The 16,893-nt window shown below is 27.9% G+C and overlaps 2 protein-coding genes across 3 annotated transcripts; one reads left to right on the forward strand and one right to left on the reverse strand.

Moving 5' to 3' along the window:
• The first annotated feature begins 6,628 nt into the window (after positions 1-6,628).
• Positions 6,629-9,413, forward strand: LOC130966084 (autophagy-related protein 8C-like). Its single transcript, XM_057890844.1, has 6 exons — positions 6,629-6,949; positions 7,103-7,150; positions 7,855-7,910; positions 7,991-8,043; positions 8,456-8,574; positions 9,111-9,413. Exons 2-6 carry the CDS (start codon positions 7,114-7,116, stop codon positions 9,206-9,208), a joined length of 363 nt encoding a protein of 120 aa, XP_057746827.1. The 5' UTR covers positions 6,629-6,949; positions 7,103-7,113; the 3' UTR covers positions 9,209-9,413.
• A 4,386-nt stretch (positions 9,414-13,799) lies between these two features.
• Positions 13,800-15,237, reverse strand: LOC130969461 (uncharacterized). Of its 2 annotated transcripts, none has more exons than XM_057895193.1 (2): positions 15,059-15,237; positions 13,800-14,444 (listed from the first exon to the last, which is right to left on the reverse strand). In XM_057895193.1, the coding sequence occupies exon 2, from the start codon at positions 14,427-14,429 to the stop codon at positions 14,133-14,135; it is 297 nt and encodes a 98-aa protein (XP_057751176.1). In that variant the 5' UTR covers positions 14,430-14,444; positions 15,059-15,237; the 3' UTR covers positions 13,800-14,132. The 2 variants fall into 2 exon arrangements, with proteins under 2 accessions (XP_057751176.1, XP_057751177.1); XM_057895194.1 differs by lacking the exon at positions 15,059-15,237 and adding an exon at positions 14,728-15,034.
• Between the last annotated feature and the right edge of the window lie 1,656 nt (positions 15,238-16,893).

Genomic DNA, 16,893 nt, shown 5'->3' on the forward strand with positions numbered 1-16,893 from the left:
CTGTCACTGCAGGGAGCCCAACCTCGTCACACCTCCATTGTGCCACTGCAAGTAGCCCAGCTTCGTCCTCCATGGCATCGTGGTGACTACCTCTGCCCCTCTCGCCTCCATTGTGCATGCAGATATTTATTTTTCATGCAAATGTTCATAACATGGTATTAGAGCTCTATATTCGAAAGGTCAAGAGTTCGATACTTAGTGAACCCCAAAAGTGAAAAAAGGGAGTGTTAGAGATATAACCATTAATGTTACCTTCTCCTATCAACCTAAGCTTTTCGGATGAGTGGTTTCTTGACATGGTATTAGAGCTCTATGTCCAAAAACTCAAGAGTTCGATCCTTGGTGAACCCCAAAAGTGAAAAAAAAAAAATATAAAATTTTGGGATGGGTGGTTTCATAACATGAGATATTTGTTTTTAATGCGAATGAGATGTTTGTTTTTCATGCAAATAGGATATATGTTTTTAATACGAAATAGCTCGCCTACACTCGGGGTTGGCGAGGCAGGAGACGACGACTCTTGGGAGCTTTCTCGCCGGCGACGGGAATTGCGTATTGGGGTAGGTGATGAACGACAGCTGGTTGCGATGAAAAGGAGGTTTAGGTTAGAAAGGGGTGTAATTAGGTCAAAATGAAATTAGGTAAAAGTGGTGGGTTAGGTGAAAGTGAAATTGAATGGTTAATAGGCTTGAAATGTTGTCTGTTGTTACGTTGTTCGCATCTCTTATTGTTCACCTAGTGGAATTGATTTGGATATCACAACATCATTTTTCTTTTCAAATACTTAGGTTTGGGTTAGTATAACTTTTTAAAAAGGTGTTTCTGCTTTTAACTCTTCATTTTGTTGTTTGATAAGTAAAAAAAAAAAAATCATATGCTTCTACTTATAATTTTAAAAAAGATGATGATGTTTTTAAAAATTCTTAAAATAGAGTTTTTTAAAAATGGTTTGTGCTTTTCATATATTAATTATTTTTCAAATTTAATTTTTAGTCTTTTAAACTTATGTCTATTGTAATATTTTTAAATTTTAAAAATTATTTTATTAAATACAATTATTATTTTTTAAACTTATTAAAAATTATTTTTAATTTAATTTATCAAATATAAATACTATAATTTTAAAAAATAAAAGATAAATTTACCAAACCAAGTCTTAATTAGCAAGATATTAAAATATGAAGTTACTAATAAGCATTTTAAGATTTATTAGTTAGAGGCCTGCTACACATACAAGTCTTTTTGACTTACAAGTCTTACAAATTGGCACAAGTCCAACAAAACACACGCACATTACTCCCACATTCAAGAGTAAATATACACACGTTATTTAACCACTTCATGTTTCCAAAGCGCGCTATTCACCATGCATTATGAACGACTCTTCTTCTTCTTCCTCCATGGAAATGAGTTTTTTGCCAAATTTGTTCGATCTCTTTCATGCGTTCTCTCTTCGCCTTTTCATTCGTTGTTTTACCTGCGTTTATCACTGGTATTCTTGCTTCGTTTTTTTCGATTTTCATGATTTCTGAAATCAAGCTTTGAAATCATTTTGAAGATAATGGAACTTCAAAAATACACCCAAACGATTACAGAAATGCACCCAAACGGTTACAGAAATTCACCCAAATGATTACAGAAATACACCCAAAAGATTACAGAAATACACCCAAAATTCGTTGAAGTACATCTTATGCATAATTCAGAACTCTTTCTCTTTCTCCTCCTCATCTTCTGCTGCTTCTTCTTCTTCATTTTCTTATTTCATATTCTCATAATTCTTTTTAGGAGAAAAAAAATCAAACAAAGAAGAAAAACATACATAATGTTGCAAAATCAAAAGAAGAACGAGGAGAAACGCGACGATGAAGATGAAACAGTTCAAAAACGATTTCAGAGCTTGATTTAAAAAAACAGTGAAAATCGAGAATAACAAAGAAAGAAAACACAGAGAAAAGCACGTAAATGAAGAAGGAGAAAGAGAAGTCAAGAAATTCGAAAAGAAAATGGAATCCTTTCAAAAATTAAAAATCTGTTAGAGACGTGTTTGAGGAAGACTTGTAAGACTTGTATAGCAGAATCACTTGTATGTAGAGATTAATCCTATTAATTAAAGATATAAACATAGAAATGTTGGATGAATAAGTGGTTTTGTAATTAAGTCTCTTAAAAGTTATTTCTTTCTTCTTTTGAAACTTATTTAAAAAAAACATAAATATATACATTTTTGGAAAAAAATTTAAATAAAAATACATAAATTTTGTTCCGTTAAATTTGGTTATTTCTATTTTTGTGTTTATTTTATGTTTCTTCTTTTGTAATTTTTTGTACGATACTCTCGAAGAAGAATAAAAAAAATCAATAAAAAAATAGAAACCAAAATAAGAAAGTAAAATTAAAAAAATATATCGCATTAGTTTTTGGAGAATAAGCACATAATTTTTTTATTAAAAATACATAAATTTTGAATAAAAGATAAATATTAAATCTGTATTTAAAAAACTTTTGTGCTGACAAAATGGTACTTAACTTTTGTTATTGATAAAATGGTATCTGAATGATTTTAAAATTTGACAAACGTGCCTTCAACTTTATCAAAGCACATCTCCAATGAAAATAATGCTGAACTACTGGCCACCATATTTTGTTGAGATGACAACGTTATTAAAGTAATTATCTATGTGTAATTACTAATTAAATTAAATCAAATCCTATATAAAAAAAATCTACAAATCATACTAAATTTATCCTAATTTTTTCAAATTTTCCCTCCCAAAACGTTCTCTTGTTATCTGAAACCTAAAAAATAATTGTCCCAAACCTAAAATTTTCCTGAACCTAATCCAATGAATAACAAATTGAAAATTTCTCTTGAACTCTAATCATCCCAAATTTACAAATTGGAAAAAAGAATCCGTTAATTCAAAAATTCATTTAACAGAAAGTGACTAATTACAGATTAATTTACAATTTAAGAAGATCAATAACAATAAAGTACTTAGAAGTAGGACTGGAAGTGAGTCAAATCAGTTCGAACTCGATTCATTAATAGCTTGATAAGCTGAACTCGGGAGCTGGTGAGTCGAGCTTGGGCTTGAATTTGAACTCATAAATTAAATGAGTTGAACTTGAGTTTGGATAAACTCAGCTCATTAGCTCGTGAGTTAGCTCGATTATATATATAATATTAAAAGTATAAATTAAACGTATATAGAATAAGTGTATTAATAATTATATATATATATATATATATATATATATATATATATATATATATAAAATAGTAATATATAATTTCACATATATATTAATGTTTTTAATTGTTTAAAATTTATAGTCATTTTTTATATATAATTTTGATATAGGACATAAATAAAAAATTTATAATTAATAGATAGACAATATATTAAATTTATTATTTAATATTTTTTAATATATATAAGTTATAATTTATTGATATAGAATTATAGATTATGTTCATATTATTTGAGCCAACTCGTGAGCTTTCGTTGAGCGGAGCTTGAGCTTATGAAATAGGCTCGATTGTTAATGAGTCGAACCGTGAGCCAAGCTTAATTTTCGTGAGCCGAGTTTGAGCTTGGTCTAGCTCGACTCACTTTCAGCCCTACCTAGAAAGAGAAAGTAAACAATTTATATACAAGAACTCAAGAGCCTCGTTCAAGAAGCTCTTAATAACCACCACTTCTTTGTCTCTAACCAACCCAAACAACAACACAAACCTAAAAAAGTTGTAATTGCTGAGAAAAAAAGTGAAAAGAAAGAGGAAGAAAAAATTTATGAACTCAAACTTGAACCTGTTACGAAAACAGACATGGAGAATGTGGGGGGAAGAATAAGTGAAAGAAATCACAGCGGTTGAAGTTCCATTTGAAGAGTACAATTGCTTGCAGACGAAAGAAGCAACATGATCCTCTTGAAGTTCCTGCACGCCAGACAGAGGAGGCAGGGCAGTGACTAGCAACAAGCATATACGAGCGACAGTGGCGAGGAGACGAGGCTGATGTGAGATGTTGTTGTTGTGTGTGTCTATTCTTATGCTTGACTGCAGAGAGAGAAGCAAGCCACTACGAACCACAGACCGACGACAGACAACACAGGAGCTGGCGGATGTAGAGGACCCAACAATGAGACAGCGACCATACGGTGTCAGTGACAGTAACTATGTGAGAGTAGAAAGGTTGAGGCGCCGTTTTGGCTCGTTTCAGAGTGAGAGCATGAGAGTGCGTTAAGGGAGAGGGATTAGGGTTTGGGGTTGGATTTTTCAAGTAGTGGGATTGGATTAATTAATTAAAAATTTTACCTAAATTTATACATTAATAAAGTTGTCATATTATCAAAATACGATAGCCACTTTAACATTATTCTCATTAGACTATTTTGTTAATAACAAAAATAAAGTATCATTTTATCAGCGTCAAAATTTTTTAGATATCAACTTTGTATTTATCTCTTTTAGGCAAAATACAAAAGTTCTGTGTTTTTTTTTTCTCTTTTTTTTCTTTGCTTCTCCTTTTCAAGAAGATGAAAAAAAAAACAAGAAGTGAACAAAAAATACAAAAGAAAGGATATGAGAATCCTAAGAGAAAGAAAGAAGAAGGAGAAATTAAACTAACTTGGAAGAATTTTTTTTGGTATATTTTTTTATTGAAATACTTTTAGAGACTCGGTTGGAAATTTAACTAAACAAAAACGTTTTTTCGATGAAAAAAGTATTTTCTGATCCTTCATAGACCAGATAATGAAGTAAATTAATGAGAAATATTAGGGTCGATTCACAAATGAAGTAAATTATAAATGCTAATGTATTAACAGGCATTAATATGTCAATTAATGCAGTCTTTTATTATTAAATGTATATAAAAATACATAAAAATAAAATTAGTTACGATGACAAATTATTTATAATTTAATTAAAATATTTTTAAGTTTAAATTTTAGAAATAAAAACATATATTTTTATAAATTATATATAATAAATAATATTTTAAAAATAAAAATATTCACTAACTTTTTTTAAATTTTATATCTCTATTATATTTTTAATATAATTAACAATGTTCAACGAAATTTATTTTAAGATATATATTTTTGTCCTATTCTTAAAATTTTCTGAGTCTATTACTATATATATGTGTGTTAAAATATATAATGATGATTTTTTGTGTGTATATATAATATTTTTATTCTAAATCATAATACTTTAATTTTTTTTTGACAGAATCAAACGGGTTTCGGCTCGTACATTAATCTATTTTATTATAGGTTAAATAGTTGATGAATGAGAATACAACGAACCTAACTATATTGTTTATAATAGAAGAATGTGACAAGTTTATATTTATTTTTTTAGTATATATATATATATATATATATATATATATATATATATATATAATTTTTTAATGTATACAAATTATATTTAATTTATACTATTTAAGTCAATTAATGAGCTTTAATTGAATTAAATTTAAACTTTATATTAAAGTCAATTGTTAATAAGTTGAGTTATGAATTAGGCTTAAATTTTTACATAATTCAATTTAACTTAGTCTATTTTTGCAGTAATTCGAATTAATATTATTAATAGAGATGCCAACAAAAAAAAATTTGAATTTAACATATTAATATGTGTATGATTGTCATATTATGTGTTGTGAACATTCTAAACATAAATAAAATATATTGAAATGCTAAAAAATTTTATGATATAAAATTTAAAATTAAAAAAAATTGATTGATGTTAGATGAAAAAATTACTTTCTTTGTTTTGTTATTAAAAAATTACCTTTTTAGTTGAACTTGCTAAAAGTTAAAATATATGTGAAAACTTTGAATTTTTTTTTGTCATAATGAAAACTTTGATCTTCCATTGTTAGTTTATAAGTCACTCACTTTTTTGTTGGTAGGGGGTGGCAAACATACTATTTCAGTCTGCCGAGTCAGAAGCCCATCATTTGGTGGGATGATCCACCCCATCCCACCTAATGAGGTGGTTTTAAATTCTTTTGCCGTCCTACTTAATGGCAGATTGGCAAGTTAAGCTCACAAATTATCTATTTTTTAATTAATTTTTTATTTTTTTATTAATAAACTATTAAATATTAAATAATATATATAATTTTACAATTATTTCAATAAATTTATAATTTCTAAATTTAGAAATATTAAAATCTTTATAATTCTAAATATGTAACATAATTATCAACCAAGTTTTTGAAATAAAATAATAAAATTAACATTTTTCAAAATATATAATTAAATATCTTCAAGTCTCTAATCAATCAAATATAAAATATAATTCAAATTATAACTTAGAACATCTTCAATTATCATTTCAATTTAAAAAAAACGACAAGGCCATCGAAAAAACCTGTCCTGTACTGCTGAAACCCACAGTTAGACTGTATAAGTTAGACGAGCTTTTTAATTATTAAAGTTTCAAATTTTTATTCCAGCATATTTTTTTTAATAAACCAGTCCGGCGAATTTCGCCCTCGTTTACCACCTTTATTTATTGGGACCTTTGTGGGTTTTGATCTATATAAAAAGATGGGGTTGAAAACTTTGTAAATAAAAATTATACTTGGGCTAAGGCCCCTTTGTTTTTCTGGGTGAAATATAATTTGTTTTTGTAAAAAGTCAAAGCACATGAGTACATGCCGGAGCTTCGAACTGTGTAGGAAAAGTCACTCATATCGGTGACGAGTTACTCCTCAGCCGGTTGGGTATTGCGATAGTGTGAAAAAAAAAAAAGGAAACGGTGTCGTTAAGCAAAGGTTTTCTATTTTGTGGACATGTGAGAAGAGCTGACAGAGGTTTCCAAAACCTAATGAACTAAAACACCACGGAATTAGAATAACAAGCTTTTGTTTGCTTACAGCTACGTTCGGTTTCTTCTCTCTCTCTCTCTCTCTCTTCTCTCCCATTGGTAAGCGATTAAATTATTTTTTGTTTTTCCCTAACATAACCAATTTCGTTCCTCTTTTCTGTTAAATTATTTTTTGTTTTTCCTCGATCGATCGTTGCTATCCTTGCAAACCCTAATTTCTGATTGAATTTCTCTGCGCGTATTCTGCTGCAGAATTATTTACCATGGCTAAGAGCTCATTCAAGATGGAACACCCACTTGGTTCGATTCTCTCTGTTTTCCTTTTGTTTTCTTCAATTTTCCTTGTATGGGTTGTAATACGTTGCATGCTTTATCTCTTTTGTGAATTGCAATTTGCGTTTCGATTTTTATTGCGGTTTCAAATTTGTGTAATTTTGAGCTCCATTATGTGCCCTCCGATGAGAAATAAGCTCTTTTTGTGTTTTTATTATAGAAACTTTTACTAAACTCAGCAAAGTCCTTGTGCTTGTGCTAGCTTTCTTATTTTTCTCTCTTTGATTAATTCATAAGTTCAATGTTGAAGAACGTAATTATATTTTCTTTACGGCTAATCTGCTATATTAGCTATTAGGTCATGTGATGGGTTAATTGTTGTTTCCCCCGGTGGATATTACTTATTTATTAATTTATTTATTTATTCAAAACAGAAATCATACCCTTTTTATTTATTCTTTTATTAGCTGCTCAGAATTTTTCTTTTCATCATATGGTAAAATAACTCTTGGTATGTGCTTGTATTTTTATTGTTAGGGTTTAGCTAAGGGCACATGTTAAGTTTACAAATTAAGAAAGTTCTTATTGAAAATATTAAAAATTTAAGTTTTCAATGCATTTGTTTTGTATTTATTATTATTATTATTATTATTATTATTATTATTATTATTATTATTATTATTATTATTATTCACGATGTTCTGTAACTTGTGCAAACATTTATATTGCAGAAAGGAGGCAGGCTGAGGCAGCTCGCATAAGAGAGAAGTATCCTGATAGAATTCCAGTAATGACCGCTCTACTGTGTGCATCAATCATTGTAATCTCATTTCTTGATTATTAATTTGGCTTATTGTTTTGGTGTAGGTAATTGTTGAAAGGGCAGAGAAGAGTGATGTTCCTGAAATTGATAAGAAAAAGTTAGTTTTTTTATTACCTTTGATGATAAGTGCAATTTTAATTTCTTTACAGTTTATTAAACTCAATTACTTTGAATGTCAAACACCTTCTACGTCAAAATTTGAAAAATATATGCACTTTTGGAAACTAGCTTTTTACTTGTGTTTCTTTGGGGTTTGGCTGGAACCTGTATAAGTTGCGGGTTTCACGGTTTCTGCCCCTTGTGGCCTTAAACTAAAATTTTCTTGAAGTAGCACACCTTTTGACTCATTTTTTAAAATGGTATAATGTGCTGTACGATAAGATAGCACGCTGATTGGAACATTGGTCTGAATATTTGATTATGTTCTGTGGATTCTGTTTCTGATTTCTTTCATTGTCTTTTTCCCTCATTCTTCATGGTAAATATTAATACCTCTTGGATGACTGTAGGTATCTGGTTCCTGCTGATCTGACTGTCGGACAGTTTGTTTATGTGGTGCGGAAGAGAATCAAGCTGAGTCCAGAAAAGGCTATCTTCATTTTTGTGAAGAACATTTTGCCACCAACTGGTAATATATATTGCTTTTTGGGTGTATGTGATAGTATATGTAGACTTGTTATTGACTTATTTCCAATGGGTAAACCATATTTATTTTGTTCAATTAAGATTTTTAATAACAAATAAAGTTGTGTACATAACACATACTTTGCAATGATACAAAGGGAAGACCCGTGCACAAGCAATCTGTGGTAACACAGGATTTGGGATAGGGCCACACCCATGTAGGTAATTTAACTTGATATTTACATCTGTGGTTGATTCCACATCTTAAATCTGTAACTTTGAGATCCCACAGAGAAAACTCAGCCATTGTTCCAAGACTCCCCAGTCACATACATTGTAATGATATCTTTTTGTAATTCCAAAACGCTATTGAACAGTTTAAATAACTGAAAATAAGCTTATTTCATGTTAGTAATAAACTATAAATGAGGCCAGTGTAAGTTGGTCAATTAAAGGGGGTAGATGAGAGTAGTTTGCCCCATTTTCAATGGTTATTCTTATTGGTTTTATCATCTTAGCCGTGATTTTCTGTTTGTGCAGCGGCTATTATGTCTGCGATTTATGAGGAAAATAAGGATGAAGATGGATTCTTGTACATGACTTACAGTGGGGAAAATACATTTGGTGTGATAATCTGAAATCAACTAATGGAGAGAGGCAAACCATGTGAATAGAACTTCCTAAAAAGTCGCCCAATGTGAAGGAGGTGGCATAATTGTAAATTCTCTGGGTTGAATCGTTTCATGTAAAGTTTTATTATTAAACTTAATTTGGTGATAATGGTATGTGTACTCCAGCTTATTTGAAAAACTGCCTTATGATTATGCCTTCTAGCTTGCAATAGTTGAAGGTTTCATTTGGAGAAAAGAATGAAATTTCATAGCCTAGAAGTAAAAAAAAAAATGAAAAGCAATTTCTTTGTTTAGAACTAAAACCCGATCTTTGTTTTTTTATTTATTTAATTTGAATGTGTTGATACTATAAAAAAAAAGTTTACACTATTTGATATATTGATAGGATTATGGAAAGGGATTCTCTTAAATATTTTTTTCAATTGATGTGGTTGTAAAGTGTGATTTTTTATTATACATTTTTTAAGTGAGATTAAAATAAAACATGTAAAAAGATATTAAATGATAAAACTATAAAAGATTATATTTAATATTAAAAAATTTAGAGGAATTATTTCAAGCTTCAAGGGAATTAAAATAAGGGCATTTTTTGGTTAAGAGTAAAGCCGAATGAAAAGTGAAAATTGTAACTAAATTCGAAAAAAAATATTTTTTATTTTTTTAATTTTTTTTATTTTAAAACAAATCATTTTAATTCTAAACTCAATCTCTCTTTCTCACCACATAAACTTTTGGTTTGGATACGTTTTTGCTGAAACATTTAACCCACCAAAATTATATATGTTTTGATTAATAGATCAAATCGGTTTAAATTTTAAGTCTAAAAATGAATTAAATGGATTAAGTCAATTAATATACCAGAGATAACTTTTATCAATTATCATACACACATCCATGCATAGTAATATATATACACACACTAAAAATGAAAGAAAGAAAACAAACAAAAGAAAAGGGTAAATTAATTGACTGGATTTATATCTAAGCTAACAAGATGATGAAGTTCATTCCAAGGCTAAAATCATTCTTTATATTGTACTACTTTCGAGGTAGTTTTTCTGGTTATACCATCATCAACACAGTTGGCACTTATCTAAATCAAACTAATGTTGCTTTTTAAGCAATTCTAACTTATAGTCTCTTAAATCGACGCACTAAGTCCCTTTTTATAATGATAATGGTATTAGTATTCTGTCTTGTGTGCATTATTAAAAATGCTTCTAAATAATCTGTTTCACATGGTGTCTCACAAAAACTCCAATTTCAAACAAGAATCAAACCCCTCCAAATAACATGGAACTCCGCATGCAGAACACTAACTTCTGTCTAACTTTCTACGTGCTACCTTTCAATCAATTTTCATTCGAGTTGCAAAAAACATAACCAAAAATAATCATCAACAATTCAACATAATTTTCATCTATGAGAAGATAGGAATCATAGTTTTGTGGGAAATTTGTACATTATCAAATGTGTGAGTAAATGATCCAATCGACCAATCGTAGCACGAATCCTTTGTTAGAAGATTTAAGTTTCATAGAGTTCTGTTAGCAATCGAAGATTTGAATGTTCTACATCAACAACTGCTTGTAACAACTACATCAATATTGGACACCTATGAAGCAGGGATATCGAATCCTGGCGACACATTAGTTTTAATTTTTTATGAAATGCGGGACATGGTATAATATAAAGTATCGGTGAAAACTGAAAAGTATTATTTTGATAAATTATAATAATATCTTAATTTTTTATTGATATTAAGGTATAAATTATTTTTTAAATGCTTTTAATGTTGAGGAGGCCAGATTTTAATAAAAGTACTGGCCTCCTATACTTTTTCTTTAATGTTTTAAATTATATAAATTATTCAAGATAATTTTGTTTTAATAAATAATAATATATATTATTTCTAAACTTATTTCAATAATATAGGTAAGAACAAAGTTGGATACGTTAATATCTGATAGTATTTAAGTGTATCTAAACTTGTGAAGTACGGATACTTTACTGAGTTGTCGTATGTCCGTGTCCACATGTTGGACACATTTCAAACACGATATTCATCTGATATACGTGTCTGTTGTGTGTCCAATTATGTCTTGGTAAAAAATAAAAAATTCTTCTCTGAACACACTTAGATACATCTAGATACCATTATGTGTTAGCGTATCTAATTTTATTCTTAACATGTATTTTTTAAATGAGTTTAGAAATAATATATATTATTATTTATTAAAATAAAAAAGATTTTAAATACTTTATATAATTAAAAGACATTAAAATCAGTTAAAAAAATTATTTTATAATTGGGTCATGCTACACATCCATGTAATTTTGTATTCAAGTCCATCCAAGTTGGCCCAATACCAAAAAAACCTAATATCATTAAATGAAACGTGAAATATACGCATCCAACACACACAAAATGACCGCTCTTACCCAAGGCTTCTTCTCTTCTCCTCCTCGCTTCTTCTTCTTCTCACGCTCGTTTACGCACGCAACGTCTTCTTCTTCTTCTTCGCATTTCTCGTCCTCTTCATTCTTCTCATTCTTTTTCGCGTTCATTTTTCTACGCGTGTTTTCTCTTTATCATCATTTTTTTATTGTTGTTGCTGCTGTATTTTTTTGTCTTTTCCTTATTCTCTTTGGTGAAGAAGCAGTAGAAGGTGAGGAGGAAGAGTCTTGAATTGTGCAGAACAGAAATAAACCGAACACGTCATTCTGGTGAAACAATTGTATAGTACTGAGTGAACGAAACATAATACATTATATAAAATCAAATTCAAACAGCTTCTGCATAATGAACCGAACCACGTACTCATGGTGAAATAATTGTATAGTACTGAATGAATGAAGCATAATCTATTATATAAATTTAAATTCAAACAGCTTTCTGCATAATAAACCAAAAACGTCATTATGGTGAAACAACTCTATAGTATTGAGTTAACAAAACATAATCCATTATATAAAATCAAATTCAAATAGCCACTGACGGATCCAGAAAATTTTGGTAGTGGGGGCAAAATTTATATAACGTGATAATAATTTTTATAATAAAAATAATATGTGTATATAAAAAATTAAATATTAAATTATCTATAAACCACTATATATCTATGTATAAATACATGTATTGTTTAACTTATTTTCAATATGTATTTTATATTTTAATATATATTTTATATAGATAATTATTTTTAATGTACATATAACAAGATTATTGTTATGATTATATTTTGTTATTGTAAAATATGATTAGCTTTCAAAATATCTAATATAAAATTAAAACATTAAATAGTAATTTAAATAATAATATATTATTTAAAATTCTATTATTTTAAGTTTTATATTTTTAAAAAATTAAGTAATTTTTCTCTTAATACTACCATTAAAATTTCTCTCTTTCCATATATATTACTAAATAATTATTTAAAAATTTATTTCCCAACACGATTAGAAGCCGACTCTTATTGATATTCATAATTAAAATTTTTTTTCAATTAATACAATTGCTATGCAAAAATTAAAGCTAATTTGAAAAGAAAATAAATAATATTCTTTTGAGTTGACTTTTAAAAAAAACACTAATTTCGTTTAAATCTGATAATTGGGTTGTATTTCACATAGATCACTACATATCAACTCCTATAAATCACTAACTAAATTATTAATACATCTTTATTTTTTCTTAATTTTAATTTTGTAACATTGTTGGAGGGTATAAATCCACTGGTCAAGAAGAAAGCCACACCAAACGCGGTATTAATCCTATAAAAATTCGTTTACTAAGCATTCCAACATAGAGTGATAGAGTGAAACTCATCAACGCCCTACGGTGGCGGAGCTTGAAACGAAATTTTGGGGGGCCAGATAGAAGATAACTGTCAAAATATTTTTTATATGGATCCATTTAAGATAAACTCGTCTAACTTCATCTCTCTGATTTGGGTAATATTGTCAAATTTGAAGCCATTTTCAGGGCATTGTTCCAAAGAATTAAGGTCAAACTCATCAGATACAATTCTTTAAACTTTTGAAGGTTGTATCTTACTTTCTTCGTGATTCATTAAAGTAGAAGAACTATCTACAGATGTTGATATTGTAAAAGTTATATGTTTTCCTTCTTAAATATTAGCCTTCCTCTTAAAAAATGCATCATCAACTCTTTGATTTTTTATGATTATTTTATATAAAAATTTGAATATATATCCGGTAAAATATGTAAAAAAAAATTAGAAGGACAAATATTAAAATTTATAATATTTATTGAATTTTTTATCAATTTATACAAATATAATAATATCAATACTTATTGAATATTCTAATATTTTTTATCATATAAAAAAATTAAATTAAATAAACAGTAAAATATAAAATAATATTAAATTACATAAATAAAAAATATCTAATTGTTTATATTTGAACTCAAAGGTAGAGGGAGTGTTGCTTATTGAATAGAGAGTTGCGAAATGTGAATACACTCAATTCGGTCTAAATTCGATATGTTTTGAATGTTTAAAACTAAAAACTATTGTACAATAAAAGCAAAAGATGAAGATTGAACTTTGGTATTTTAAGTCATAATAAAATATTTGAGTCAATTAAACTATTTTTTATTTTTTGAAAAAGTATTACTAATTTTTTTAATAAAAATTTGGGAGGGCCGTGGCCACCCCTTATCTGAACTAAGCTCCGCCTGACGCCCTACATTCTTTTATAAACAAATATACCCGGATTGTTCTAAAATTACAGCCACACCATATAATCAATATTGAATAAAAATTCAGTATAGTGTATGAAAGAACAATGACATTTAAAAAGAAAAAACTATCCAAGATATATAATGTTCAATAAAAAGCATGAGTTTGAGACCACACTTTGAGCGTTTTTTTTTTTTTTGTGAACAGAATGAGTCATCATGATTTCACTTGGAAGTCCTCTTCTGGTACTGGTTCTTGACCCACTTGAGGCCAGCAGAGGTGCCACTCTTCACCTTCATGGCACTCACCACGGCAGCCGCCTTGGCCTTGTCAGCTCCGACCAACGCGGCTGTCTTGGCCTTGTCCATCCCGGCCGACGCTACCGCCTTGGCATCCGCCATCTTCTTGCTGCTCCCACTCTTGTCCATCTTCTCATTATGGTGATCATCACCATAGTCATCACTCCCAAATCCACCACTTCCCCATTGGTCAGACCAACTTGGTGCCTTGTTGCTCCCCATAATAAATTCCAAGTTCTGTGATTTTGATTTGATTCCAAACATTAACCCTAGTTAAGAGCCACTCCAGTAACATAATATACAACAATAAATAATCAACAATAATATAACATGAAATTCTACGGTCAGCGCCCAATTATGCAACAATAAGTAACCAATCAAATATAATATATGATTATGACTAATTGAAAAAGAGATTAGTTAAATGAAGATACAGAAGACAAGAGGGGACAAAAAGAAAATTACAATAAAATCAAATCAAATCCAGTCCAATCAACCAACGATGAAGTCAGAGATATACCTAATAGTGTGGACTGTGACAGCTTACCAATAAAAAATTTCAACGCCAAAAAAAAAAGAGAGAACGAATGAAAGAATCCGAGTAACGAATCTCAAATCTGAATCCGTGAGGTGGATTTCACACAATCACGAGCTCAATGATCAATTCCAAGAGTTTTGTTTGGAGGAAAATTCAATAGAGATCGACAGAAGAAGAATTTGATAGAGGAAGGGAACGAAGCTTGTTAATGGAAGAGATTAGTTATTGAGGAAGCAAGGATAAAGCAGAGAAGCAACGTATCACTCAAGAACAGAGAGAGATCCAGAGAGAGAGAGAGAGAGAGAGAGAGTACCTTTGGCTGTTGAAGAGAGAGAGAGAAGAGAAGAACGTTGCGTGGTGGGGTCGAAGTCTTTTGAAGAAATAGTTGGGAGTGATGATGGAAGCGAATGGGAAAATTGGAATGAATACGGAATTAGAATGAATCACAAGCAAACCAAAAAGCAAACCACTTTTCTTTCTTTTTATTTTGATTCGGATGCTCCACCCACGTCCCTTTTTTACTAATTAATATAGAGTTTGTTTGGGTGAGGTTCTCACAAAAAAATTTTTTTTGAGTTATTTTTTTTTAAAAGATATTATAAAAGATAATTTTATGTTTGGATATTATATATAAAATTTTTTTTTATTTATTAATTATGTTTAGGTATAACAATATAAAAATATTTTTTTATTTATTTATTATATGAAAAATATCTTTTTATTATATAAAAGATATATTTTAAAAAAAATATTTTAAACAAAGATGTAAATTACAACTTTCTCAAAAAAGAAGTTTTTTTTTATTTTTCTAATACTTTTACTTTTACTATTAGAAATTTGTCAAACACGTTAAAAAAAATATATTTTTTTATCAAAATAATAACACCCAAATAAATACATAGTAGATAATTATTTTTATTGATATAATAATATATAATTAAATATGTATAAAATTATTTTATAATAATAGTATAATTTTTTTTTAAATTTATTAAAAATTTTAAAAGTATTTTCAAATTTTATTTTGTATTAATTTGTTTTTAAAAATTTTTAATTTGTATTAAATTTACTATAACGACTAATTTTTTAAGAAAATTTATGACCAAATTAAGAATAACTTCACAAAAATAACTTTTAACATAAATAAATCAAACATATTTTATTATGTATTATTGTTTGATTAGTCTTAAATTTTTTTAGAATTTAGTTATCAGAAATATATTTAATATAAAGCAAAAAATATTGAGCTAAAACTGAAATAAAATAAAATTTAAGATATTTTAAAATTTTTTGACAAATTTTAATAACAACAAATATACTTTATCCTATATTAAAATTAAATTTTTTTATTTTTTTAGCCAAATGACAGCGAGTTAGTGACCACCTTCAGATCAGCCACCTCATCTATACCACTTATTCTTCTTTTTTATTTTTAAATAATTATTTAAATTAATGTTTAAAATTTTTAATATTAGATATTTTAATTCTTAAAATTTTAAAAAAAATAAAATAATTTTTAATGTTTATCTTCAATTCTTCATTAAATAATAGGGTCTCTTTTAATTTAGTCTATTTAATCAAAATAACTGTTTTAAAATTTTTTAACTTTTCAAAAATTATTTTATATTTTACTTTTCGAATCAAATTAAAAAGAATTTTATTATCTAAAAAAATAAATATTAAAAATTATTTTATATATTTTAAATTTTAAATGACTAATATATTAATTTTAAAAAATATTAGAAAATAATTTGAATAATTACTATTTATTATGTATATTTTAATTCTGGCTCTTAACTATTAAATCTATCAACTATTCTAGCTGTTTTCTTCAAAGAAAAAAAAAGAAATTATTTATTTTATTTATTTTTGAATTTAATATTTTTACTATCTATCTGACTCAATCATTTATATACTTCATTTTCTGGTTATCTTTTAAAAACTTAAATTTGTTTCCGTATTTGGAAATATTACCTTTTATTTTTACTTTCTTCTACGTCTAAATATTTTTTAAAATATTTCGTTTGGATTGCTAGCAACTATCATTGTTTGATTTGGATTTATGATAAATTATCATATTTTCAAGGATTAAAACCTACCACTTTAAAAAATGGATTCATTACAAAATAGAAGATAATTATTTTTAAT

Source organism: Arachis stenosperma, chromosome 3 (assembly GCF_014773155.1).
Source record: "Arachis stenosperma cultivar V10309 chromosome 3, arast.V10309.gnm1.PFL2, whole genome shotgun sequence".
Taxonomy (NCBI): Eukaryota; Viridiplantae; Streptophyta; class Magnoliopsida; order Fabales; family Fabaceae; genus Arachis; species Arachis stenosperma.